Here is a 25,305-nt window from a genome sequence, read left to right on the forward strand (position 1 = left end):
GGGCCTTCCCACGCCCTCTTGCCTTTCCCCTGCCTTCACATACGCGCCTCTAAAGTTGGTTATTGTAGGTGTTCTGTGTGTGCAACGAACTCAGCTATACCTACAGACGCATATTAATTCCCACAGTGCGTGGATACTGCATAATTTTTCAAAGGCAAGCTGCCCGCTTCAAGTATGTAGTGTTGACCCTTATGGAAGGACGCTTGTAATAATGCTCACTTGCTCTGCTGGGATTCTGATCGAGAAGCGCAACGCAATAAAGTTCATTTCCACAGCAGCGTACCGTCAAACAAAAAATATTACGGACCATGAAATTTGAGAAAAAGCTGAATATCTCCGCTTCCTCACAACGCAGCCTGCACTTCGGGTTTCGACTAGAATATATATGCTAACAACATTGTTTTATACACTTTTACTGGCAACTGCCGAGGCTGTTCTGAGATCCCGTGATCCGTAAACTTTCTTGGTTGACAGTCCATTTCTGGTGCTTCCATTTGCACTAAAAAAAATCATAGTAATGAATAAAAGGAAGTCCACCTAGCGGACGTCTCGCGTGATATTCCCAAATGGGACGTCCCGCAGTGATTTTGGCTTGCGTATAAAACGTAGGACAAGCCCCAAATATTTGTCTCATATGTGTGTTGGCCGTTTTAGCGGATGGCTTATGCAGGGCTTTCTGTTGTTTCCCGAAGATCCTCCTATGTGCGATGATATATGGTTGGATGGACATTGTTATGGGAAAAGTCGTACGAAGGTGGCAGGCAGCGTCTGTTAAGATGTGCATGACGCGATTGCGTCACTGCGCTACCACTATGGCGCTACAGTGAGCCGTGAGAAATCCTCAGTGCGCAAACTCGGGCGCCGCACCGCGAGCGGGCACTGCGCGGGCGCGACTGCACGCTGCGATAGGAGAACCGGAGAACGTTCGCCGCGCCGGTGATACCGGCGGTCGTGCTAGTAGAGCCGGCGGTCTTTGCATAGACAAAAGCTAATGGCAGGCTCTATTGCAAGCTTGGCAACGAAATACGCACTACGCACACACATAGCATTTGCCGGCGCTCCTATATAATGTGCACTGCCAAGCATATGGCTGGTGTGGCACTTACAGTATTAATAGTACTAATTTAAAGGGAAAAGCTGGCACGCCGTTCCAACCGTAGTCGGCATATTCTGGCATAGGCGGCGCTAGTGGGGTCAAGCTGAAGGCAGAAGGGCAGAGGTGAGAGCTGTGGGAATCTGGGAGCGCGCACTAGCCACGGCCGCCACAGCGTCAGAGCGGCCGCAACCCCGCAGCAGCCTAAGGTTCGCGGGGGCCACAGTGGCCGCCAACGTTGCGCAGGGCAGAGTAGTACGTAGTAAGTACTTTGCAATGCGTGTTGGCTGATACCATAGCTAGTACGGGTAGTACTGGCTCGCATTGTTCATGTGTCGCTGAAGGCTCCTGTGTGGCCACATGCCCTCTGCGTCAGAAGCCGCCAAAAGAAATACTGTGCAGGAAGGGCGACTGCGGACATTGTCGTGTGCCTAGACAGCTTTCTAGTACGATTCTGTCTTGCCCTGAGCAAGTGGTCCGCTTGACTTGCTCGAGTTTCTTCCGTACAGTCGCTGAATTTAGAGCGCGATACGTACCATGGCGGAGAGCGGCCAAGTGCGGCTTTCTCACGATGAGCTTTTGCAAGCGCACAGGAAGGAACGGAAAGAATTGCAAGGTGAGTGAAATCGTCATCAGCTCATGTTTTCTTGCACGCTATAGTAAAGAAGAAATTGAGCACATGAAGCTGCGCGATGCCGAGCGGTCCGACCTGGCAGTTTATTAAACTTCGCACGTTCTCCTTTGCGAAGGCGTTACGGACTCCTTGTCGCTATTTGCGTACGAAGTCATTTGCTACTACAAACTGAACGCTATTTGAACGAATTGCAGTAGTGCATACGGCGCGATTGGTTTTGTCGCGCGAGGGAGAGCTTGAAAAAGAAAAGAGAGAGAGAATTAAGAAATTGTAATTCAAGCGCCGCTGTTTTGAGCGTGTTAGACTGCATTTGTGGTGTTTTTTATATAAACTTGCCTTGTTGCGTTTCAAGCTTTTGTCGACTTTGCTGTTTTAAGATTGGAGAGTGCTGCAACTTTATTCTTACCCCATACTCTCTCTCTTTTTTTTCAATTTCTCCCTTCCCCATTAGGCGCGGTCAAATGCCAGCAGTACCACCTGAACACCCAGCAGTTTGAAGTCTGCTTCAGGAGACTCCAATCTATCCCATTTCCCGCCAACAACATTGTCTCGCTGCACCTTCATGAGTTTCTTGCCAACTGTGCCATCAAGCATGGCATAGCAGAGGACACTTTACTCCTGTGTCTTGTTACAGCCACATCCCACCTTATGGGTCTTTCATCATCAACAAAAATTTGTCTGTCATCGACTTGGCAAGAAAATCCTGTGCTCTGGTCTTCTGTCTTGGTGCCAAGGGAACACAGTTGTCACAATTTTGTCTGGACCCTACAAAAACTTCTTTGTGACTTGCACTCAGAACTGCCTTCCAGGGATATTGCAGCAAAGCCTGTAGTAGTGGATGAAGCATCATGTACTAGCCTTACCAGGTTGCTGACACTGCCACAGGTTGGGCCTGTTATAGGTGCACATACGTCTTTCGAGCAAGTAAAATCCGTTTTCTCATCTGTTGGGAAAGGAAAGTTTGAAAGACTTGCCTTGGGTGTGCCCGTGCTATGGTGTCCAGTAACTTCTGATGTCCCTTTCTTGAGTGAAGCACGTTTTAATCTTTGCTGTATCACAGACCCATATACTTTTCATTCTGTTCTATCTTCAAAGCTGTATGAAAACTTGGAATTCCAGGAATGCATGTGGCCTAATGTTCTCCTTGCTTGTGGTCATGAAAGATCACTGGACCTGGCCACTGTATATGAACAGGTAGCAGATGTGGAGGTAGACAGGTTGAAAGCCTTGCTGCTTTCCATTGCAGAAGCACATTGCTTACCTGTGCAGTACAAGTTATCAGAGGAAGCAAGGTGTGTTCTTCCGCAACTTATGTCGAAGTTCAAGCAGCTGGCATTAAGTTGGAATTGCCGAGTTGCACTGTTCAAGACAGCCACTAGTCAGATCTTTCGGTTGGCTGCAGCACTATATGTTTTGGATGGTTGTCTTAGTGCAGCGATTCAGCCTGACATACGTGAGTATGAAATACCTGCAGCACATGTTTGGGAAGCACATGACATAGTTATGCACACATTGCGAATTAAAGCAGAGTTTCTTGAATGTCCACTTCGAGACGAGTTGTTCCACACTGTTGAGAGCCCCAGAACATCCCATCAGAGCAACAGCTTTCAGCATTGTGCAAATGGAACAGTATCCAATATTTCTGTTTCGTCAGTTTTCTGTGTGGCACCTGATGTACAGATGCAGCCAAACCACGAGCAAGTTCCAGTACCTGTTCCAATTCCTCGTGAGCTTTCTGTGTCTATTGTTCAATCGCCAGCGCGGGACAATGAGCTCAGTGGTTCACACATCTCACTACCTGAGCAACAAGAATCCTTCATTTCATTCAGCTCTATTATTCCAGATTCGCAAGAGGAGTTTGTTGACAAATTTCACTACAAAATCAGGCGGCTGCTAATATGTGGGAAGACCCTTCTCACACCAACATTAGTGGCACAGATGAAATATGTTTCAGTCACTGATCCAAACATCCCTGGGAAGCCACGCTACCCCACACAACTTGCTGCCCTTTTTCTTGAGCGAGTTGCTGCCTTGGGATTTGGCACCATGCTAACACGACATGACAGCCACTCCAAAAAGCTTTTGTTTCGGAAAACAGACTATCAGCATCTTGGTCAAGCTCAGCTAAAACTTCTTCAGAACCTTCGTGTGACCAGAGAACAGTATTTGCAAGGCTGTCAGCGACCACGTGCAGCTTCATATTGGGAAACTGGATCAGGTGTACCCATCCGCTTGCCACATTCACCACAGAGTCTTCCCGTCAAGCAAGAGGTCATCGACATAAACTAAGGAACAGAGCAGAGTTTTTTATGTGTCGCTTATTAAGTGATATGCCCTTTCCAGCCGCACTACTGCAAAGTAGCAGTGTTAGTTTCCAAGCTAAAGCCATGACCTCAACTATTTAGAGACTGCTGCCACCAAATACCTGATTTTTGTAGACGGTAAGCTCCTCAGGTGTCGGTCATCTGTTGATCCTTAGCAGGGGTTTCCTAATTTGTTTGTATGTTTCTGCATTGCACATTGTGGACCATTTAAACATTTATACCATTCATTGACATGACTGGCTCGTGATGTTTGGAAGTTCATCCATCTTGTGATGACTGCGCAGTGCATGAGTTACTCTTTTCATTCCAAGAATAGTTGTAGAAAAACTAGACATGTCTCATTATTTATCTGCATGACTTTCAAAGTTAACTTATCCATTGGCAGCTTACAATTAAATCTGCATGTTATGCACCTCAAGTATATTGGTTGCGAGTGACAGTTTTAGTGGAAGGCATTTTAGTGGAAGGCGTGTATATATATATATATATATATATATATATATATATATATATATATATATATATGTGTGTATAATGAGAGAGAGAATGCTTCACCTTGAGAGCCTTCTGGGAATGCCTTAGGAGGCATTATAGGATGAGTGATTGGTGCATTTCAACTACTTTGAACAGGCTGACAAAAATTGGACACCTTTATAGTGGAACCAAAATAGATATTAAATGAATTGTAATATTAATGGGGCGATTTGCTGTCATGGCTTACTGTGACCCTATTGAATGTCTTGTGTTTCATAGCATATTAGTTGTTTGCACATGCATTGAAGGTTATGAAATAAGACTGGTTATGAAGTGGTATCGATAATTACACATTGGGTGAACAGCTGTTGTGATGTTTAGATGACACAGGTAAATACAAAATAGAGCTAGAAGTGTTGATTGTATTTTATTTGGCATTTACCCATTTAATTTCTATCCCTTGTACTTGCAAGGCACGACCCTGTGATGTAGTTGTATTTTCTGTTAATTTGCAATTCTGCTCTTGCAAATATTTTCTTGGAATAAGCAGTCATCTCCTTGCATAGTAAGCAGGTGGATGTGGTAATGCTTTCATTACATTGTGTATATACTGATCATGTAATACAATCCATTGACTGCTGCCCTTTCATATTGAATTCTCAGTTTTAGCATTGTCATGCATGCAGACTGAATGCACAACACCCAGGTTATCAAGATATGTCAGTTGCCATTGGTTCCGGAATAGTTCAGCCAATCTACACTGGGTGCACATAATTTTGCTGCAACACAAAGGTTTAGTGACCTATTAGTGTAGCTACAGTTACAAAGGTGGTTGTGTTTAACAGTAGTCCTGTGTGTTAGTTACTTTTTATTCTGCAAATGTTAACATTTTTGTTGCAGTTTCGTTCTGGAGCTAGCCTGCAGGTTTTCAAATGCCTTCATTACTTTCTGCATTTGTGTTAAGAGATTTGTTAAGACATTATACAACATAGCTTGAGGCTGTAAATGTTACTTTATAAAGTGTAATAACATATCTGTGCTATTATGGCCACTTACTTTTGAGCTAAAGTCCCGATTTAAGCAGTGCTCTCATTGAAGTGGCTAGTAGCAGAATAATTTGTGCCAGCTATCATAAGTGAAACTGACCGAACAAACTTGAAGACCTGTGCTACAACAAAAGGAGAACAAAAAAAATTGAAATTAAATACTGTTATGTTCCACATATGCTACAAAGGTTTCCACATTTTGGCATGTCAATATCGCTTATTTTATTTTGCTACCATAGGTTTTAGGGGTCTTATATGGCTGAAAATGTTTCGTTGTGTTGTATGTGGGTAATTTCTTCTCTTTGCCCCAAAACTGTCTATTGTACGATGTTTGGGTTCATATTATATTTTGGTTAGGCAGTAATATGGGAAATATGAGAGACGGTCTTAAGGGGCATAGAGAGTATGAGACTTGTCAAAATTATTAAATATTGATTGTGCAAAAATAAAGCTGTTCTAATGCAGAGAATGCCACCAGCATATCTTTCCATTGGTCACTTGTACAGCCTTTTAATATTGGAAACCGGGGTCATGGAATGTGAAAACTTGTGGGAAGTACTAAGCATGTCAAAATGCAAAAGCAGAAACAGTCTAAAAGCCTTACATTTATAAATATTGGTCATTCACATAAGGTTAACAAATTCACTAGTTGCAACTAAGTAATCCCATTATTGTTTTCGAATTGAACCAATAGTATGTGTTGAAACCTTTGAAAAGCTTGCAAAGAATGACAATATCAACAAGGGCTCACACAGCATGCTGTATTGTTTCAAGCCAGCCACTGACTCAATCTGATGCTTTGTTCTGAAAGCCTTTGAATTTTTAAAACTTTTTATAATTTGGACAAGTGTGCAGTCACTGCCATGTTCACACCACATTTAAGCATTACTGCTGTGATTGTGTTGGGCTGTGACCACTTTACGGTTACAAGTGCTGTCTGAATAACAAACTCCACAGTGAAGTAGCATTACTTACCATTTTAACAGTGGAGCTGTTAGCTACGTAAACTCTGCTGCTGTGGTGATGTCTGTACTGTCGAACCTGTGAACAATTTGAACTACCTCCCAAAATGTTGCCTTGTCTCTGGAATTCTTACTTTTTTTAACATGCTAAGCCTGTCACATATGCCATTTGTGCAGAATGGATGGTGGTGACTGGGTATCAGTTCCGATTGTACAGTTCTCCAATATTTTAATAATCTCACGAAAGCATTGACCAGCACATTGATCAGCACTGTGTCAAGGTGCACACCTATGAAAGTAGCGAGGGTAGGCACAGGGTGCAGAGCGTCCTAGTGTCAGTGCATTGTCTTCCAGGCTATTTCATTGAATCCAGCACAGTCCCTGCTGTTTATTCCCGCATCTTTTGGCCATTGCAACTTGGCACATATGGCACATAAATGGGCAACTATGGCACATAACTTTTGCTAACATATTATTCCCCATGAGTAGAGCCTGTTGTTAATTTTTAGGAATTGCGCAGACTAGTAAGTTTCGACAACTAAAGCCCAAACTTTTAAATCATGCCATTTAGTGTTCATTAGTGCCACATAGAAATTACTGCAGAGAAGTGCTGCAATGCTAGTAACTGTGGATATGATCTTCGTGTTAGTGTAGACATTATATGCAGAAGGTCGCACAAGCCATGTGTTTGTTGCATTTAAAATATAATTGGTTTGCACTAGGAATTAGTGAATTGATTGTTTTATTATGGAACTGACCTGCAACCATCTTTCTGCACTGACTGTATTGACACTGAATGTTGGGAGCTGCTTGAATGTAATGTCCATGTACTCATGCAAAGTGAAAAGGCAGCTCCTTGAGTGCTTGTCACATTGTTTGTGGCTTTGCTGTAGCATGCAGCTAATGCTGTCATTTAAGCTTTTTTGGCTATTTTGTGCAATGAAATACCTACATTGTACTCATTGTACAATGTACTACATTGTACTCACTGCATTAAGAACTTGCATTGCCATTGATCATTGTTTTGTACATCGGTGGAGTATTAACGAAAGGCAGCTGTCTTTCATGAACTTGAGCCTATTAAGAAAATTGCTGTTATCTTGCTTCTACAAATTTTGGCAAAATCTGTGGCATTATTTACAATGAAGGCCAATGGCATGCATGCATGCATGCAGCATCAGAAAACAATGCTTTTTCATCTGAACACGTCTCATGGAACAAGTTTATGTATATCTTGCTTCTTTTCATCGGTGTTTTGTTCTTGTTTTGATGTAAACTCTGCACTGTCTTGAGCTCTGGAACATAACTTATTTATACATATTTTTTGCTTGTACGGCACACGAGCACTTGAAGCTATGTCACATTTATTGTGTCTAGTATAAAGAGCGTACATAGTTCGCTAGGCCAAGTTGCATTGTCACACCAGAAGCTTGTATTTTGAGCAAGCCTGCTTGCTTAGTAATCAAAACACACCTGTGCAGCACATGGAAATGTTTGCAGAGTGTAATCATTTGACGAACTTGAAAATAAAGCTAACTATGTGCTAAGGTTGGTCATGGTACAACAGGTTGTTGCTGTCTTTTGCATGGTGGGCAAACTAAGGGCCCCTCACCAGGCCACATAGCAAATTTTGGTTATACGCTGCAAGTTGTTACGCACCCTTTAGGGAGTGTTCTGCCTCAAGAGTTTTTTAAATTGGTTCATTAATAGCCAAAATAGACATATTTCAGTGCCACGAACCTATGATTTCAGGAGGTAAGCATCACTGCCAACATGCACTCTTCCTGCCCTCGTCTAGCCTCCGCAAACAAGATTCCTTCCCTGCGTTCTTCCATACTGGAGCTAGAGGATCACGTGACGCATACGTTGCAGGCCCTGCCTTCCTTTTTTTTTCCTACTTTTTTTTTTTCTGAGCGGCAGTCTTTCGCTGACAGTCTCATGTGCGCACTGTTGTGTTTACCTTGTTTTGTGTAGTGCACAATTTTGTGCACTGTGCATAAGAACAGCTCACTAGCGGTATAAGTCAGTGCTACACGAACACTGAGGCAGTTGTAAGCGGATCACCAATAATGATCGCGCACTGGAACACTGTAGAAAATGACAGTTTCATTCACTGCGTGCGCGACTGCACGACATGGGAACAAGCAGACGAAACAGAAGTATCTCTCTTGCTATGGTACGAAGCAAAACAAAGACTTGCAGACATTCAGTTTGTGGGTTTTATTATTTCTCTAAACTTTAATTTGTCTACTGAAGCAATGATTAAACAAATAACTGATGTTGCTCTGAGTAATTATCGAAGTCGCGTGCCGCTGTGAGCAACATCACAGCACTGCCATGGATGTAGGTGCACTTGCGCAATAAATGTTGGCTCTCTGGCTGGGAGCATGGCGCCCATGAGGTAAACGGCGTTTGGTTTAAAATTTAAGCTCCTCATGCGGTGCATAATACTTTGCAGGCATAATCATTAGCGTGCATTACATGCACTGTGCTTGTCAGTTCAAAATGGCCAGACCAGGTGAGGGGCCCTTTAAGACTTGTAGTGGTATGCACAGTATACATAGGTTAAAAAAGCCTTGAACCACTCATTGAGCTTGGTGTGTAAATACGTTTTGTGGGTAGAGCATGGAGCTGTGAACATATCGGCTAAGTTTTGTAGGTACACGCGGTTTGTGAATCTAGCAAGTGGAATGTAAAGATAGCTCCACCTATGTTCAAACTGAGGACTCTTCCTTGCCAACTTTGTAACTGCTAGCGAGCAGGTGGCAGCAGCCCATAGACACCACCCATTGGGCTATTATTTCGATTAGGTTTTTGATGAGTGGAGCACACAAGGTTGCATGCTTATTATGCGCAACCATCCAGGTCTGTCAGTAATTACTGTAAACGGAAGTGGCATTCTTTCCATCAGGTTCCTCGGGACTAGGCCCTTTTAGAGCTACACCAAAGAGTAACACAAAGTTGGTTTAGACTGGTAATGTTGTTCAAAACTTTAAATTTTCATTTAAGTAAAAGAAGGGTTAATGACTAGTGGAGGAAAATGAAGGCTAAACTTCTGTTTTTTTTAATTGTAAGCTGACACCTCAGTATCAGTATGTCAGTGTGACATTATAAATTTCGAAGTAAGTTCTCATATTTGGGGCATTTTGGTGCAGGAAGAATTTTTGAAATTTGTTAGGTTGGGGGGTCTCTGGTTCCCTTAATATGCAATGTAGTCTTTACTGAAAAATGATTAATCATCTAGACCTGAGTAGACAATTTTAAAGCCCATTACGTCACAACAAACTGGTACATCACCCCTTGAACTATAATTCATTTTCCGTCTTTTCTAGCTTACCAGACATCCTCTCAGCATCAAAGTGGCAGTTTTGCTATTGCAAATGATCAATACTGCTTAAATTAAAGTTTTATCTTTAGTCTTCCTTTTTGAAAGCTTATATCATAAGAAGCCAACAAACACTGACACCAAGGACAACATATGGGGAATTACTTGTGCGTGATAAACGAAATAAAGAATTGGTAGAGCATCGCACGCGAAATGCGAAGGTTGTGGGTTCAGTTCCCACCTGCGACAAGTTGTTTTTTCATCCACTTTAATTTCCATTAATTTATCGTTTCTTTATTTTGTTTATCACGCACAAGTAATTTCCCCTATGTTGTCCTTGGTGTCAGTGTTTGTTGGCTTCTTATGATATGAGTAATAAAAATCGGGCCCCTCGGTTAACCCCCTTTCTTCTCATTTTTTGAAAGCTTGTGATACAATGCCCTTTTTTTTTGGGGGAAACTTGAAGGAACTACAGAATTCAAGATGGCTACACCTGTTTCCAGAAGCAGCTATTTACGTTTTATTTAATAGATTCAGAATCCACAAAGTTCACTTGTTGACGTGATCAGCCACAGTATATCTCCGAGGTAAACACATACTTGGGAAGTGTTTTGTGTGTGCTTTTATGAAGCTTGAATTAGCTTACCAACTTTCTAAACAGTGATGCTGACAATTTGCCTAGCCTCCAGAATGACACATGGGTTATCTAAGTGGTAATGTGCACACATGTATTAATTTTTCTTATTGTCTTCCATTGTGTTGGATAATCGTATGATGCTAAATTGACATATAATTGGCAAAATGTAAATTTTAGTACTTGTGTTTTGTGTAAAGTTTTGCATACATGGCACACTTCAATAGAAAGGAAAAGGCAGGTAGCCGGACAGGCCATCTTGCTAGATTTTATGATAAAGTGCACTGGTGTTACACTCTTTAAAAATGAAAACAACATTTATGACATTCCTGTCACTAGTAGTTTCACGACACCTTCTCTCTACTTTTTTTCTGTGCATGAGCACGCATTTATCATTTGTTGTTGTGGTTTTTATTTAAATGGGTGATTGTCTAGCATATTAGCTGGGACTTAATCGTCTAAAGAGTTCATGTGCCATATGTTTCAAGCAGCATGTGTGTTGAGGTGAGTTCCATGCTTTCTAGCAAGCTTTCTATCTTGTAGCTCTAGCTTTCACTCTCTATTGAAAATAGTCTTTTGGTAGCAGTTCTTGTTCTTATTTGAGGTTCCTAGTGTAACTACAAAGGGACAGGAGTGGAGGTTTTTACTATACGCAAATGTGTATACCTTTAAGTAGGTAGGAAGGGAAGAAAGAAAGGTTATTCTACTTTTTTTAAAGTAATGATGGACTATAGTTGGGTACTTGAGAGATGCTCAACAATTCTTGAACAAAATGTTGATTCCTTATTTTTTTTCTTTCTTTGGGCTTTATAGCTTCAGTGCACCTTTAAGAGGAACTGTTCACACAAAATTCTTTTTGTTGATTATTTCTTGATGGCCCACTTTCCTATTTGATACTAACTTCTAGTGTCCTGGAGTGCCGTGTTGCCTCTAAGTATTGAAAAAATTTATTCATGCAGCCTTCCTAAAGAAGAAAAGAAGTAGCCAGGTAAACTATTAAAAATATTCTATGGGCAGCTCACCAAGAAATGGACTAGTATCGATGGCAATAGTTGGGCTTCTTCCTGTGAACAAGAACAACTACAATAACTGATAAGCATAGCCTTACCATGCAAATATAATTTTAATTTAGTAAATCACATTAGATCCACTGCTAAACATTTCATAAGTATTTATTTGCTTCTCCTGAGAAAGACAAATCTTTTTTTTTTTATGATATTGCACTCATGTTCATGCAGAAGAAAATAAATAAAAAAATGTGTTGAATGTCTCTGAACTGCACAGTGGGTTATGAGGGACGCTATAGTGGGCTGCTTTGGATTAATTCTTACCATCTTTGTTTCTGTAACATGCACTTAAAGCATGGCACATGACATGCACAAAAACAGTAGCCACCTGTAGATGGCTTGCTTGAGCAAATCAGAATAGTGGTGAAAAAAAAAAAAGTGAATCTTTTTATTCAGAAACACTTTATGCATGGTGGTAATTGAATAGCATAAAATAAACTGCATAATTTTGCATTGATTTAGCAAGCTGCTGCCCTGTTGGTGCTTGGATTCCATGAAGGCAGCTATAAACATTGGTCCTAGAATAATGTTTTGAGTGGTGTGCAAGAACTGTGGCATGAAGGACAACTCTGTCAATTTTGTTGACCATGGCTGCTATTATGGACGCTTGTCAAATTCTGCCATATTGTCAGCTGTGATTGGAAAATCAATACAAGTTTTGAAAATGTTTTGTACTTGCCAACGTTCCTGAATGTTTTTAATTTTGCGAATTTGGGCTTGTTTTACTATTTTTCTTATGCTGTGTCAAGTCTGACAAAAAAAAAAGTTGTTCTGTTTACAAGAAGGTTTTGCTCATGTCCCTGAAACTTCCATTAGAAATCTTCTGATGGTGAATGGATGCAAGAGGGGGGTACTTGCTTCAAGCAAGTTTATACAGACAAGTTCCTAAAGCAGGTGAAATCTGCGATGCCAAAGTTGCTGAAAAAGTCAGTTATCTAAAAATATTGTGTTTCTTGTTCACATTTGCTGTGCAAAGTTTGTCACTGCTTGTCATCTTTAATAAAGTGCGGATGTTTCAGTAAAACAAGTTCTTGGGCGATTTGGTCACTTACTGCAGGCATAACAGCAGGGCAAAAAAAAAAAAAAAACGCACACAAAAGAAAGGAACATGTCCGTCAGTGATTCTTGTGTGTGTTATTTTGGCGCTGCTGTTATGCCTGCAAAAATTTGTATGGTTCCCTTAAAAGGCATGTGCTCAGGGCAAGCTTCTGTAAAAAAACAGAAGAAAATGTGTACTGTCTCCCTGCTCAATGTCATGTCTACAGGATTTTATGAATTTTAAAGTTTGCAGGTTGGTTGGTCTGAAATTCCTGCACATTGTCCTCAATAAAGCATAGCGAATGATGCCGCATTGATTTCAGACAAAGACACACAATGGCCGCGATTAGATCTGGGGCATGAAACAACTTCATATATAGTAAGACTGTTCTACAGAAAGCAGTTACACGAGTGCCGAGTTGTGTGAGATTTTGCTCACTTAAGGAATGCATGGCTTCCTGAAATGTAAAAAATAACACAGTTGTACGTGCTGTCAACATTCGACACCAACTTTTCGGTGACGAGGAGCGAAGCTGTGCTGAAACCGTTTAACCTACCGTGTGATTGATCTCAGTGGTTGTGCTGATGACACACTCGTGTCGCTGAAGCATGTGAAGATTGTAAAAAACGGTCCTTAAGGCCTCTCCTAAACTCTCCACTTGAAAAATGCTAATGTGCTCACACTAAAGGAATTAGCATGCTTGATTTATTCTGTGAGCAATTTCCTCGGTGTGACTGCAGTGGCTTTCAAGGGAAATTGCCACCACAACTGCCATGAAGCTTCACTGTGCTATTCTAAAAATTTTCTAGTGACTGCCACCCATCCTCTGATGTATAGATGGATTCCTCTTGCAGGTGCACAAATCAGACAGCAGTGGTGGGGCAGTCACTGCTGCACTCCCCCCCCCCCCACTTCTGCCCCCATTTTTCTCTTTGCCCCTTTCCTTTCATCATGTACATCTATAATATCATGAAAATTTCTAATTAAGAACCAACATATTTCATTAAAAATGTGCTCACTTAAGCTGGATAGTAATTGATTAGAAGTCCACCTTAAAGGTCTAGTCACTTGCTGAAGTTAGTGTGATCATGTTTTTATGGGCTGGGCTTGTAAAGCAGCATTGTTTCTGTGTTTTCATTGCAGCTAAAATTCAGAGTCTGAAGCACTCGGTACCAAAGGGTGACAAAAAGAGAAAAAAAGACGTTGCAGCTGAGGTAGCCGTACTTGAAGCTGAGTTGGAAGAGAAGCATAAGAAAGACTTGGAGGAGTTTGTTGCCTTGCAAAGTGATGGTGTAGCCAATGGTGAGCCAGAGGTAACGTATCAATTTAATTGTCCTTTTCATGGTGACAAAATAGGCAAATAAATTGTTGATGCAACATATCAGAACACGAGTGGTACATGCAGGTGGATGGTGTGACTGATGAACTCGATGCTGTTAGCCTGCATGAACACATTGTGAAGCAAAGTAAAGCAAGCAAAGCAGAAAAACGCAGGGTAAGCCTTTCTTAGTTTTACTTGAATCTGCTGCGAAAATCTCACTCATTTGTTCCAGCCACCGTAGATGCTAGAAACTCCCACTGAATAATTAAAGCTGCAAGATGAGTGGGAATACTGCTGAAAATCCAAGTTTTCAGTTTGTCACATGTCTTGTTTATTTTGATTTCATATTCAACATTGTTACCAAAAAGACTGCCTTATACCTTTAAGGCTTAAACTTCTGTTTGCTGGAAATTTAGTTTTTACTGCATTTCTTGGTTTATTAATTACCCTGCCAGGACACACTGAAAATGTGAATTTTTGTTTAGTCTGATTGTGCTGAAAAATGTGGAGTTCACACTTGAGCTCCATTAACTTTGTGTTTTCCACACCTGAAGTTAATGGAGATTCAGGTCTACTACTACACATTTTACATGCAGTGTACTTGAAACGGCTATTTCAGGAGTTTGCCTTATAAGACATTACTATCAAAAACAGTGAAAGAAGAGAACCTTCAACATAGTCACGCACTGGCATAGCAAGGAACCACTCTGGCATCTTCTTTCACTTTTTTACTGGCACACTTCAGCCAAATTAAAGGCCCGCTGCAGTGAAATTGCACTTTGAGTAAATTAGTTATAAATGAGTTGTGTATACTACTGAAGCAATCTTGACAGTGCTGCAGGAGTGGCAATTGTATAATTTTGTTATTAACAGCTTTTAAATAATGCCTTAGCAGAAGCATGTGCCTGGTGATTAGCGGATTTGATGCAAATCCCAAAACATTGCCTCCAAGATTTTCATTGTGCCACATGCACTATTTGATCTCGGAGGCAATGCTGAGTATAGAGTTATCTACAAAAATGACAAGAGCCAACTCTGGCACTACTTTCTATGGAAGCCACAAGCATGGCGGTTCAGCCAGCGTTCAGCCAGGAATGATGTTCAGTACATTGATTTGCTTAAACTTTGTCCTGCTTCCTCAAACGACTTTGTGTCTGTGCAGACTGATCATTTCTAACAAAACATTGTGTCATAAATGCTATTTGCAGTGGTTATGCATGTTCACAGCCTTATTTTTTATTTATGTTACCTTTAGGGCCCGAGGGTATTACAGAGGGTAGTGGTAAAACGGGAAGCATAACAATGAAATATGAAAAATAAAATAAACATTGTAACATATTAGTAATTCCTAATTATACAATGTTATGTAATGCATTGTCTAATTGTTTGCAAGTACAATAAATAATGTAAACAAAATGTCTTCACAATTCCTGTTAATACAGTGTTAGCAAATGTCTTCCTTAATCATTCGCAAGTACGGCAAATAAATAAAATAACATGTTCATCATTCCTATTTATACAATCTTAGCTAATAATGCCTTACAAAAGACCTTGTTATCAACAATCGTGACAATTGCACCGTGAAGGTGGCTCCATAATTGCGATGATCTGTGAAAAAAAGACTGACTGAACGTGTTAGTGCTGCCTGTTTGAATTTCGACTTCGTGGCGATGATCGATGCAGCTCAATAGGTAATGAGGCTGAAAAATGAAGTCACTGTTAAGGGAGAAATGGTAATAAAATGTGTCGATCAAACAGTCAAACATGCTACTGTTCTACGAGACGCAAGTAGTGGAAGAGATAGATTGTCTTAAGTGATAGAAGAAATAGATTGTCTTTCATTGGTATTACGTATAGTGGTGAGGGAACAGGCTGGCTTCAGGAAGGGATACTCTATAATGGATCACATCCATGTCATTAATCAGGTTATCGAGAAATCTGCAGAGTACAATAAGCCTCTTTATATGGCTTTCATAGATTATGAAAAGGCATTTGATTCAGTAGAGATACCAGCAGTCATAGAGGCATTACGTAATCAAGGAGTACAGAACGCTTACGTAAATACCTTGGAAAGTATCTACAGAGGTTCTACAGCTACCTTAATTCTACAAAAAAAAAAAGCAGGAAGATACCTATAAAGAAAGGGGTCAGACAGGGAGACACAATCTCTCTAATGCTCTTCACTGCATGCTTAGAAGTATTCAAGCTGTTAAACTGGGAGGACTTAGGAGTAAAGATTGACGGCGAATATCTCAGCAACCTTCGGTTTCCCGATGACATTGTTCTATTCAGCAACAATGCAGACGAGTTACAACAAATGATTGAGGACCTTAACAAGAGAGAGTGTAAGAGTGGGGTTGAAGATTAATATGCAGAAGACAAAGATAATGATAAATAGCCAGCAAAGGAACAAGAGTTCAGGATCGTCAGTCGGCCTCTAGAGTCTGTGAAGGAGTACGTTTACCTAGGTCAATTAGCCACAGGGAACCCTGACCATGAGAAGGAAATTCACAGAAGAATAAAACTGGGTTGGATTGCATACGGCAGACATTGCCAGCTCCTGATTGGAAGCTTACCATTATCATTGAAAAGGAAGGTGTACAATCAGTGCATTTTACCAGTGCTGACATATGGAGCAGAGACTTGGAGACTGACAAAGAAGCTTGAGAACAAGTTAAGGACCGCACAAAGAGCGATGGAACGAAGATTGCTGGGCATAACGTTAAGAGACAGAAATAGTGCGGTTTGGATCAGAGAGCAAATGGGCATAGACAATATTCTAATTGACATCAAGAGGAAAAAAAATGGAGTAGGGCAGGTCATCAAATGGTAGGGCAGGTAGGGCGCTGGTTAGATAACCCTTGGACCATTAGGGTTACACAATGGGTACCAAGAGAAGGAAAATGCAATCAAGGACGACAAAAGACTAGGTGGAGCAATGAAATTGGGAAATTCGCAGGCATGTGTTGGAATTGGTTGGCGTAGGACAGGGGTAATTGGAGATCGCAGGGAGAGGCCTTCGTCCTGCAGTGGACATAAAACAAGCTGCTGCTGCTGCTGCTGCTGATGATGATGATGGTGACGGTTATAATTTGAAAATATGAAGCTTTTCAACAAGCTTGATTGAAAAATTATGGTTATCGTGGTATGGGTCCCACACAGCTGCAGTATATTCTAACTTAGGATGCCTTAATGACTTGTAAAGTAGTATTTTTCAGGACGATGGTGTCTTAGAAGAAACTTGGAGGACACTTAAGCTTAAACTTTTGTTCCTTGTTTGTCGCAAAGAGACTATGCAGTTTGGTGTTATTTTGAGAGATGTTAAATTTTAGTGTCATGTGGATGCTTTGCCTCACCTAGGAAAAGAAACGACAAAAGGAAGTGCGGCGTGAAAAAGAGATTGCAGAACAGGAAGTGGAAAACCAGTTCCTTCCACGTGCTGTTGAGGAGAGAGAATTACGAGTAATTCTTGGAAAGCTTGGATTGGTTATTTACGAGGTAAGCAAAAATCAGTGGTGTTTCAATTTGTTTATCATGCCAGGAGATCAAGCTTTCAATATTGAAAACATAGGATATGTCGGGTGCTAGTCAGTAGCAATAAATATTGATAATGCAAAACATGGCTTATATATGGCTGTATTCTGCTTAAAGATGTTTTACAATAATTTTGGGGCTTGTTAATAAACATCCACATTTGGAACAGCTAAAAGCAGTGAACTGCCACTTTAGAAACTATTAAAAAAATTAAAAATCAAGAACAGTTGCAGTCTGTCAGAATGGCATGAATACATTACATGGTTTGTCCATTTTGGCTGTAATGCCACTAATTAGGCTCTGGCACTCTATGGTGCTTGTCTTGATGTGTGGTGCATTTATCTTCTTACACTGTGATAATATAACTTAATAAACTTTGTTTTATAAGGCTATCTGTTGTGTACATGAACACACTTAGTTTTCTGTTTTTTGAGACGATGCTTTCCTTCATAGAATTTAAATATTCAGAAAAAAGAGGTTGTGAATTTGTATTTTTCAGCACTCGGGAGTGGAGCTTAGTTAGATATTATCTTTATTACATGTGCAAACAGAAGCAATCTCAGTGTTAAGTATAGTCAAGCCTCATTGTAATGAAGCTGCAACGTACACAAAAATACTTTCTTTATAAACATGCATTCATCGCATGTGAAATATTGGCGAGCTACACTTTAGATTTACTTTGTTATATCAAATAATTAATTATATTCATGTTTGTTATATCACGGTTAAACTGTACTAAGTTTTGCTTACATGGGATTGAAGAGTGTTGTATCGTGTTGATGTTTAAGAAAGATTGTTTGCTTATTTTCTTTTTTAGATTCCTTCAGATGGAAACTGGTAAGACTTCATGTTTGGTAGTGATAACTGAATTGGTTCAGAATTATGGGAAGCCTTCAAATTTAGGCCCTTCAAGTGTTTTGAACATAAGTTTTACTAACAGCAGCTGTACTCACTCCATCAGTGCAGCTGCATTATTTGCTTGGGCAGGGGACATGAACTAGAAGATACAAATTTTACATTAGTCAGTGTGCAGTGCTGTCCGAAGTTTCAACTGTGCCATTACTGGGGGGGGGGGGGGGGGGGGTATTCTGTAAGAGTCCACCTAGTGAACATGTACATTACGTCTGCTGCTGAAGTGCTGATTGGCAGTGGCGCCTGGCTCCCATAAACACGCAGCCCAGCCCAGCCACTCAGAAATTCTCTCACAAGCACAAATGCCAGTGAAAGTTAGCTGGAAGGCAGCCAATACTTTTGTATAGTAAATTGTGGAGATATGCATAGATGAGTGATTAGACATGTATGATCTCTATATGACTCTGTGATTAAAAACTGAGGGCATTTATCATATGTAAGTGATTTTCTAGGTGAATGAGCGTATTTTATTGTAGTGAAGCATTTAGCACTTGGGTAATAAATTCATTGCTGTGGTTGTTATCTACAGAGTGATTAGTTCAGCTGTTTCAGAGCCCACTGTATATTTCAGAATGTTATGCATAACTTTGCCTAAAGTTATAAAAATACCCACAAGTACCAAAAGTTAGACATTCATTTTTTCTGCTGCCTTTGATTCCTGGTAGGATGAATACATGCTGTATGGTTGAAATATGGGACTCTCAAGACCCCCCCCCCCCTCTCTCTCTCATTATATATATACAAGTGGTGCTTGTTGTAGTAATCAGTTTGGAACACTGAAACCAGCTTGGTATCTTACAGAGCGCAAGTGCAGATGTGACATTTGTGTGCTCAAGATACAAAAAAATGCAGCCTTCCCACCAATACTAGACCTGCATTAGGCTATGCTCTAATTTTCCTTGATACATACCAGGTGTTTCAGCAGACTTCTCATAATGATTAAAAATAATGCATTAAACATAGAGGTTTTTTTTCAGGGGCTCATTATTCATGCTGGTGGACATTAGGAATTGCAGAATGATCACTGGTTAATAATAATTTATTTATTAAGATGTACTCATTAACTTTCATTTGCATGCGCAGTTTATGCTTCATAATAACAGTCTCTGATGTGTGCCAGGGCTTCTGTACTTGGCCAAGTGCGGTGGCATGTAGTAGAGCTGGAGCATCAGGTCATCATGATCAAGGTGTTCAGTTGAAATTCTTATCCAAGCCACTGTGTTTGTCAGGCTTGAAATCGTGCCCAAATCTGGGAAAAAAAGAAAGTAATAGTTTCGCAATAAGTGCAAAGCAATGAACGCAATGGAAACATGTTAGAATATTACACAAAGTGTATAAGACTCGTAGCAGTAACGGCAGCATGAATTGAAGTAACCGTAAGCTGACTCAGTAAAAACGAGTTGTTGTGCTTGGGGTTCTCTGTTTGAATCGTGCCATCAGACAATTTCATTTATGTTTATTAATTAAAGCCAACGTCTTTCTTAGTGACTTTACCACCACTTTCTCATATTGGGTATGTTTCAAACCTCTTTCCTGGGCTGATCCCGGAGGTAGTGCACAGCTGTGCCAATACAATTGCATAATTTTTGTTTGAGCTCCGTTATTGTTTTGCGCTTTTAATATTTATGTCTGAGAAGGTTTTAAGATAAAAGGCATGCGCTGTTGATGGTTTGTTCCATGTCATTTGTTTGTGGGCTGCCATTCTCAAAATTCTGAGGAACAATTTTGTCGAGAATGTAGGTAAGACCTGGTATGAACAACTTTAGTGATTGAATGGTACGGCGATATAACCTGCATATTCCGCATGTCATATAGCATAGCATGGCATATAGCATACATATAACTAAATAATACAGAACCTCGTAGAGATGCCAACGCTGATGGCAAAAATTTGCTTGGAGTGTCCATATAATTGCTATTGCAATAAAGAAAAAATGGGGGGGAGGTGAAAAATTGTGAAGAGCCAGTGGGGCTGTACCAGCCAGTAAATCACAAATGTCTCTGCAATGTACAGATTACTGTATCTATTTGATTATAAGGCATTTGTGATTGTGGGTTTATTTTGTAGCTTCATACTACAAGTAGGATGGATGACAATTTTCCGTTTCGTGAACTTTCCTCCACCTTGTGAGCTTCCGCAGAACTGATTTGCCATATTATGTGTCCCTATGTTTCAAGTTGTCGATTAATTCGCCCTCGCTCTGCGATCTGGTAGCCTCCTGGTTAGCTTAGATGGTAGAGTGACCGCCTCAGAAAAGCATTGATCCCAGGTTCGAATTTTGGACTAGGACTACTTTTTCTTCAACTCCAAAGCTTTGTTTCAGAGAAACCCATATGGGTTTCCTCTGTAGCTTCATGCCATGCATCGGGTGGAGGATCATTTTCTATTTCATTTTTGCAACATAATTTCAACCACTGTTTGATAGTTAGTTACAGGAGCGTTGACGTTGAGTAAAATGTATAAAAAGGAACATCTCATAAATGTGTCTTAGTCTTAAGTACAACTAGGAACAACTCATGGATGTTAATACAACATATGTGGTTTACTGGGTAATTCTGGTGCAAACAAATTAGGAGGAGCCAATGGGGCTCTTCCTAATTGTTTGCACCGAACTTCAAAAAGCACTCCCTTATCAGAAGACGAATTGGCCTTTATGGAACAGTATTTGGCCACTACCTGCCTCACAAATCTCACAGGAGTTGGCTGACCTAAGACAGACAGTGATGATGAAGCAATTTTCTAAGTGGGAGGTGATGAGTCTTCTTTCATTTTAGAGGATACTGGTTTGTCTGGTGGCTGTTATGGTTAGATGATTCATTCCAATGAGACATTTGTGCATGCAAGTTCATCACCGTCAGTCATGCATTCTGGTGTCATTCTTACTTTTTCCTGCCCTTGTTTTTGTGCTGTAACATCATGACCATATTCCAGCTTTCTCAGTTTCCTAGTTCGTTTGCACAGTAGTGTGCTGCAGACAACAGTTGAGGTGTTGTGTGTGGATGGCGGTTAACATTCCATAGTTGCAGGAGCTACTAAAGTCCCATCACCCTTCACGTTTTGTTTCATGTGTGAAATGAAAATATACTGTTTTCTGTTACCTTAAGTTGACTGTTCCTCTCATACTGTTTTCATTTCTTAAATATTGCCTTAATTTGCTAATGTTGTTTGCTAAACTTTTTAGCATGTACAAAGCCATGGAACATCAGCTTGGCCTTTTTGGTGTTATGGTAAGCTTTTTATAGTGCTTTACTAGTATTATTTAGTGGCCCAAAATGAATATGTGACTGGTGGTTCGAGGTGGCTTTTATTTGATAACGTGTGGTTCATGTTCATGTTGTAGTGTCCTGTTAAGCCTCTTTTGCATGACCACTTTTTGTAAAACTTTCGAGATAGCTTCCATTTACAACAAAAAACCTCCTGTGGACTGCGTCGAGGAAATAGAGGTAAAAATTAGGTGCAGCACTGCCTTTTTGTAGCACAGTGCAAGCACATGCCTGGTCCTCACAGATACCTACATGCGTTGACTGATGTTGAACAGGTGGTACTCATTTACCACAGTAAAGGTCTCTGTATTCAGTGCACTAAAGAACAGAAAGGTGTGCCGAGTTTCTACCCTGAAGACAGGCAGTGACCGCCATAGCAAAGAAGCTTTTGCTGTGTATTAAAGTTGTCCTAGGTCTTTGCAAAAGATCCGTACTACACAAAGTATAGGCTTGGCAGATAACTGCAGCGCTACAGGAGTGGTTGAGTCATCCAAACAAGGAACTGGCACTCTTTTAACTAAGAAGAAAGAATGAAAAAGAAAGAAAAAGCTACGCTCTTGGAAAAGCAATTGGCAGTTGAGTGGCGTTCATATGTGCAGCCATGATAAGTAGGGGTGTGCAAATATTTGAAATGTCAAATACGAATCAAGAATATACTATTTGAAATTGTTGAATAGTATTAATCTTGTTCAAATACTAAGGGAAAACAACAGTTCTTTTAAAGAATACATTGTTGCGCCAAAAAAGGAAAATAAAGACTTGGGAAGGAAGAGTACGAAACGACAGATTGAGCACTCTTCCTTCCCAAGTTTTTATTTTCCTTTTTTGACGCAACAATGTATTCTTTAGATCCCAACCAACTCGCCCAGCAACAAGTTCTACTCAACAGTTCTTTTAGCCCACAGGGAGAAAGACTGATGCAAATGGAGTCTCGTCCGAATGATTCTTGTGCAGCAGTACTTGGTTGTTGTGGACACCAATTCAGTTCTTGAATGAACACGTGGAGGAGGTTACTTGTGCACAATAGTTGCTAGCGATCGAGAAATTGAAAACATTCAATATGTGAAGGTTGTTTTTCTCGAATATTTGAATTCAATTCACATTTTGACATTTAAACATCCCTAATGATAAGGTATTTATATTTGTTCTTCAGAAGATGCACCAGTGCACTTGAAAAATGTATGAACGATCGAGAGACTGCACACATTGTTGGGGACAAGCTGATAACCGTGAATTGAAAACAAAGTTTAGCTATAATAGATGCAGCCAGAGGTAGCAACTGATAATACAGAGCCCTCCGTTCTACATTTTGGTATAAAGCATTCTAGTAAAATGGTAATGGATAAGTCTGTAAAACATTTCAATTTGAGCAGTCTTTGCTATTCTTGGCTGCCACTTGCAAAGCACATGCAAACTATTGCAAGATATTTATAGGCTACTGACAGATGTTACTGTTCCAGTTGCAAGATTAGACTTTTCTGAAGCCAGCTTCCATTCTTCTACCTTAAGAGGCAGATAAACTGCCAAGATTTCTGTGTAGGGTCTGGTACCAGCCACGTGGGCTGTTGCATCAATGACTGAGCACAGGAAGAGAACATGAGCAATCCATAAATAAGACCAAATTGCATTTACCAACACCATGCCAGCATGTGTAAGTTTTAAGCATCCTAATCCTTGGGAGCAGTGTTGGCATGCTTGCACATAAATTTATAGAAGTGCTTACATTAAAAAGAGTGACTATGGTTGTATCAGAAAGATCTGTCATATTGCACAGTGAAGAATTTTTAAGAAACTGCTATGATTACACTATTTTGACAAAGGTTTGATGTAATGTAGTTGGCTTTTCTCTCGGTGTGTGGTGTAGGCCAGTCAGTGCACATTGCAGATTTCTTTGTATGTTTGTTCTTTAGTTGCAGGTAGCGCCTCCTGTGCATTTCTCTCCTGTATGTTTCTTGCCTTTTTGTCCTCCTTTAAGTATGAACCAAGTAGCAGAAGCGACATGTATTATTATGCCAAGAGTCCCTGTTATTTTATTATTGTGCATATTTGAACAGGTACTCAACCTCTTGCTTACTAAATCTGCAGCGACTTTGTAGTCCTGTGATCAATATAGTTGAGTAAATGATGTTGTAGGCAATAAAGTGTGGGTTTTTTAGACCTTGCAGACTCTGCCACATCCATAATCCGTGGGGCTGGCAAAAACTTTCAGTAAGAATTTTTTTTCTTTTTACCATGCTTCTAGAAATCCATGAGTGAATTACGGCAAGAAACCGCAAACTACATGTTGTCTCATGCTGAAGAGTTCCTTCCTTTCCTAACAAGCAGAAAGAATGGAGACATGATGACTGCAGGTGAACAATAAAAAGTGTGCTTGATTATCAAGATGTATATGTGTGGTCACGACTGACTTTTAAGATTTACAATAATTGGGTGTAACAGGCTTCTTCCAATTAATTTTACTCTGCATGGATTTTCTAACTGAAGGCAATACAGTGTTACACTATCTTGTACACTGTACTAGCTGTAGTCCTAGTACTACACAGCAATGATGGTATTTAGCATCACTATGTAGGTCAATAGCATGAACCATCATGGTAATACCCCGCCGAGTGCACCTCAATACCTCTCCTCATGACACTGAATATTTTGCTGCGTATTTTCAATACAAGATTGTAAGAGACTTACATTAGATGATGGTACTATTCTATCATTTCTTCTTATTTAGTGTGAGAGTACACAGTGATATCATCAATATAAACATTGCAATAATCACCAGTCAAATGATCCAAGGGGTTATTCATGATTTTCATCATTCATCATCATCATTCATCAAGGGGTTATTCATCGACTCCAGAATTATTCCAACCAAATGGTAGCCTGTTATATTCATACCAAGATAAACCAATCAACAGATAACCTACAGTTTGTTGTTAGATTGTGTCACTATAAATTATTTGAGCTTTAATCACATTTCTTGCATGTTGCATTTCAGTGATATTTTCAGGCCTAACAAGTTCTTATTTTTCTCTTTCATATGCAGAAGAATATGAAGATTACTGCTTAGAGGTTTCAAGCACTACAGCTTGGGGAGGTCAAGTTGAGGTATGAGTGATGTTTTGCATTATATCTGCGATATGTAGACTGCTCAGCATGCACTTCTGCCACAAATATCTTTATGGATATGCTGAAAAAATATACTCTGATTGAAATGCTACAGTGGTTTCACAACTGCCATGTTACAGGCACAGCTATTTTCTTGGCACTATAGTAATGAAACAGCTTCAGCAATTGCAAAAATCGAACATTCTTGCCTTCTGCATGTCATAATGCTGTCTTAGAGGTCAAAACATATTGTCACAATGTCAAAAAACGGGTCGTAGAGCACTATTCAGGAGGCACAGCGACAGGCCACCTTTTTTAATGCTGAGCGCAACAGCAACTACTTCTTCACTGCGTCTTGATAAAAACGCTCATGCATACTTGCGTTGTCCTCTTTTTCGTCGGAGCACAGGTGCGGCATTTGCGTCCCTCCAAAAGAAGCATCGTCCCGATGCACAATTTAAACATATGAGGGCAGTGTACAACGGCAAAGATTTACACATGCAAAAAAAGAAAACAAAAAAACAAAAAAAGCAAAAGTTAGTTTAACAGGTACGGCTTCATCCGTACCACATGC

The 25,305-nt window shown here is 40.3% G+C and overlaps 1 protein-coding gene across 4 annotated transcripts in view; it reads left to right on the forward strand.

The window, feature by feature from the left end:
* Nucleotides 1-746: 746 nt before the first annotated feature.
* Nucleotides 747-25,305, forward strand: part of LOC142557354 (deubiquitinase OTUD6B-like) — a 50,899-nt gene continuing 26,340 nt past the window's right edge. The window contains exons 1-8 of one of the 4 annotated variants that reach the window (XM_075669147.1): nucleotides 963-1,709; nucleotides 13,742-13,911; nucleotides 14,004-14,093; nucleotides 17,280-17,417; nucleotides 18,271-18,290; nucleotides 21,548-21,593; nucleotides 23,872-23,980; nucleotides 24,670-24,731. In XM_075669147.1, the coding sequence (XP_075525262.1) occupies nucleotides 1,631-1,709; nucleotides 13,742-13,911; nucleotides 14,004-14,093; nucleotides 17,280-17,417; nucleotides 18,271-18,290; nucleotides 21,548-21,593; nucleotides 23,872-23,980; nucleotides 24,670-24,731 (714 nt within the window). In that variant the 5' untranslated portion in view covers nucleotides 963-1,630. Of the gene's footprint in view, nucleotides 1,710-2,178; nucleotides 8,098-13,741; nucleotides 13,912-14,003; nucleotides 14,094-17,279; nucleotides 17,418-18,270; nucleotides 18,291-21,547; nucleotides 21,594-23,871; nucleotides 23,981-24,669; nucleotides 24,732-25,305 lie in introns of those variants that run through there. The other 3 variants (XM_075669156.1, XM_075669138.1, XM_075669129.1) reach the window with 3 other exon arrangements.

This window comes from Dermacentor variabilis, chromosome 1 (genome assembly GCF_050947875.1).
Source record: "Dermacentor variabilis isolate Ectoservices chromosome 1, ASM5094787v1, whole genome shotgun sequence".
In the NCBI taxonomy this organism is placed as follows: Eukaryota; Metazoa; Arthropoda; class Arachnida; order Ixodida; family Ixodidae; genus Dermacentor; species Dermacentor variabilis.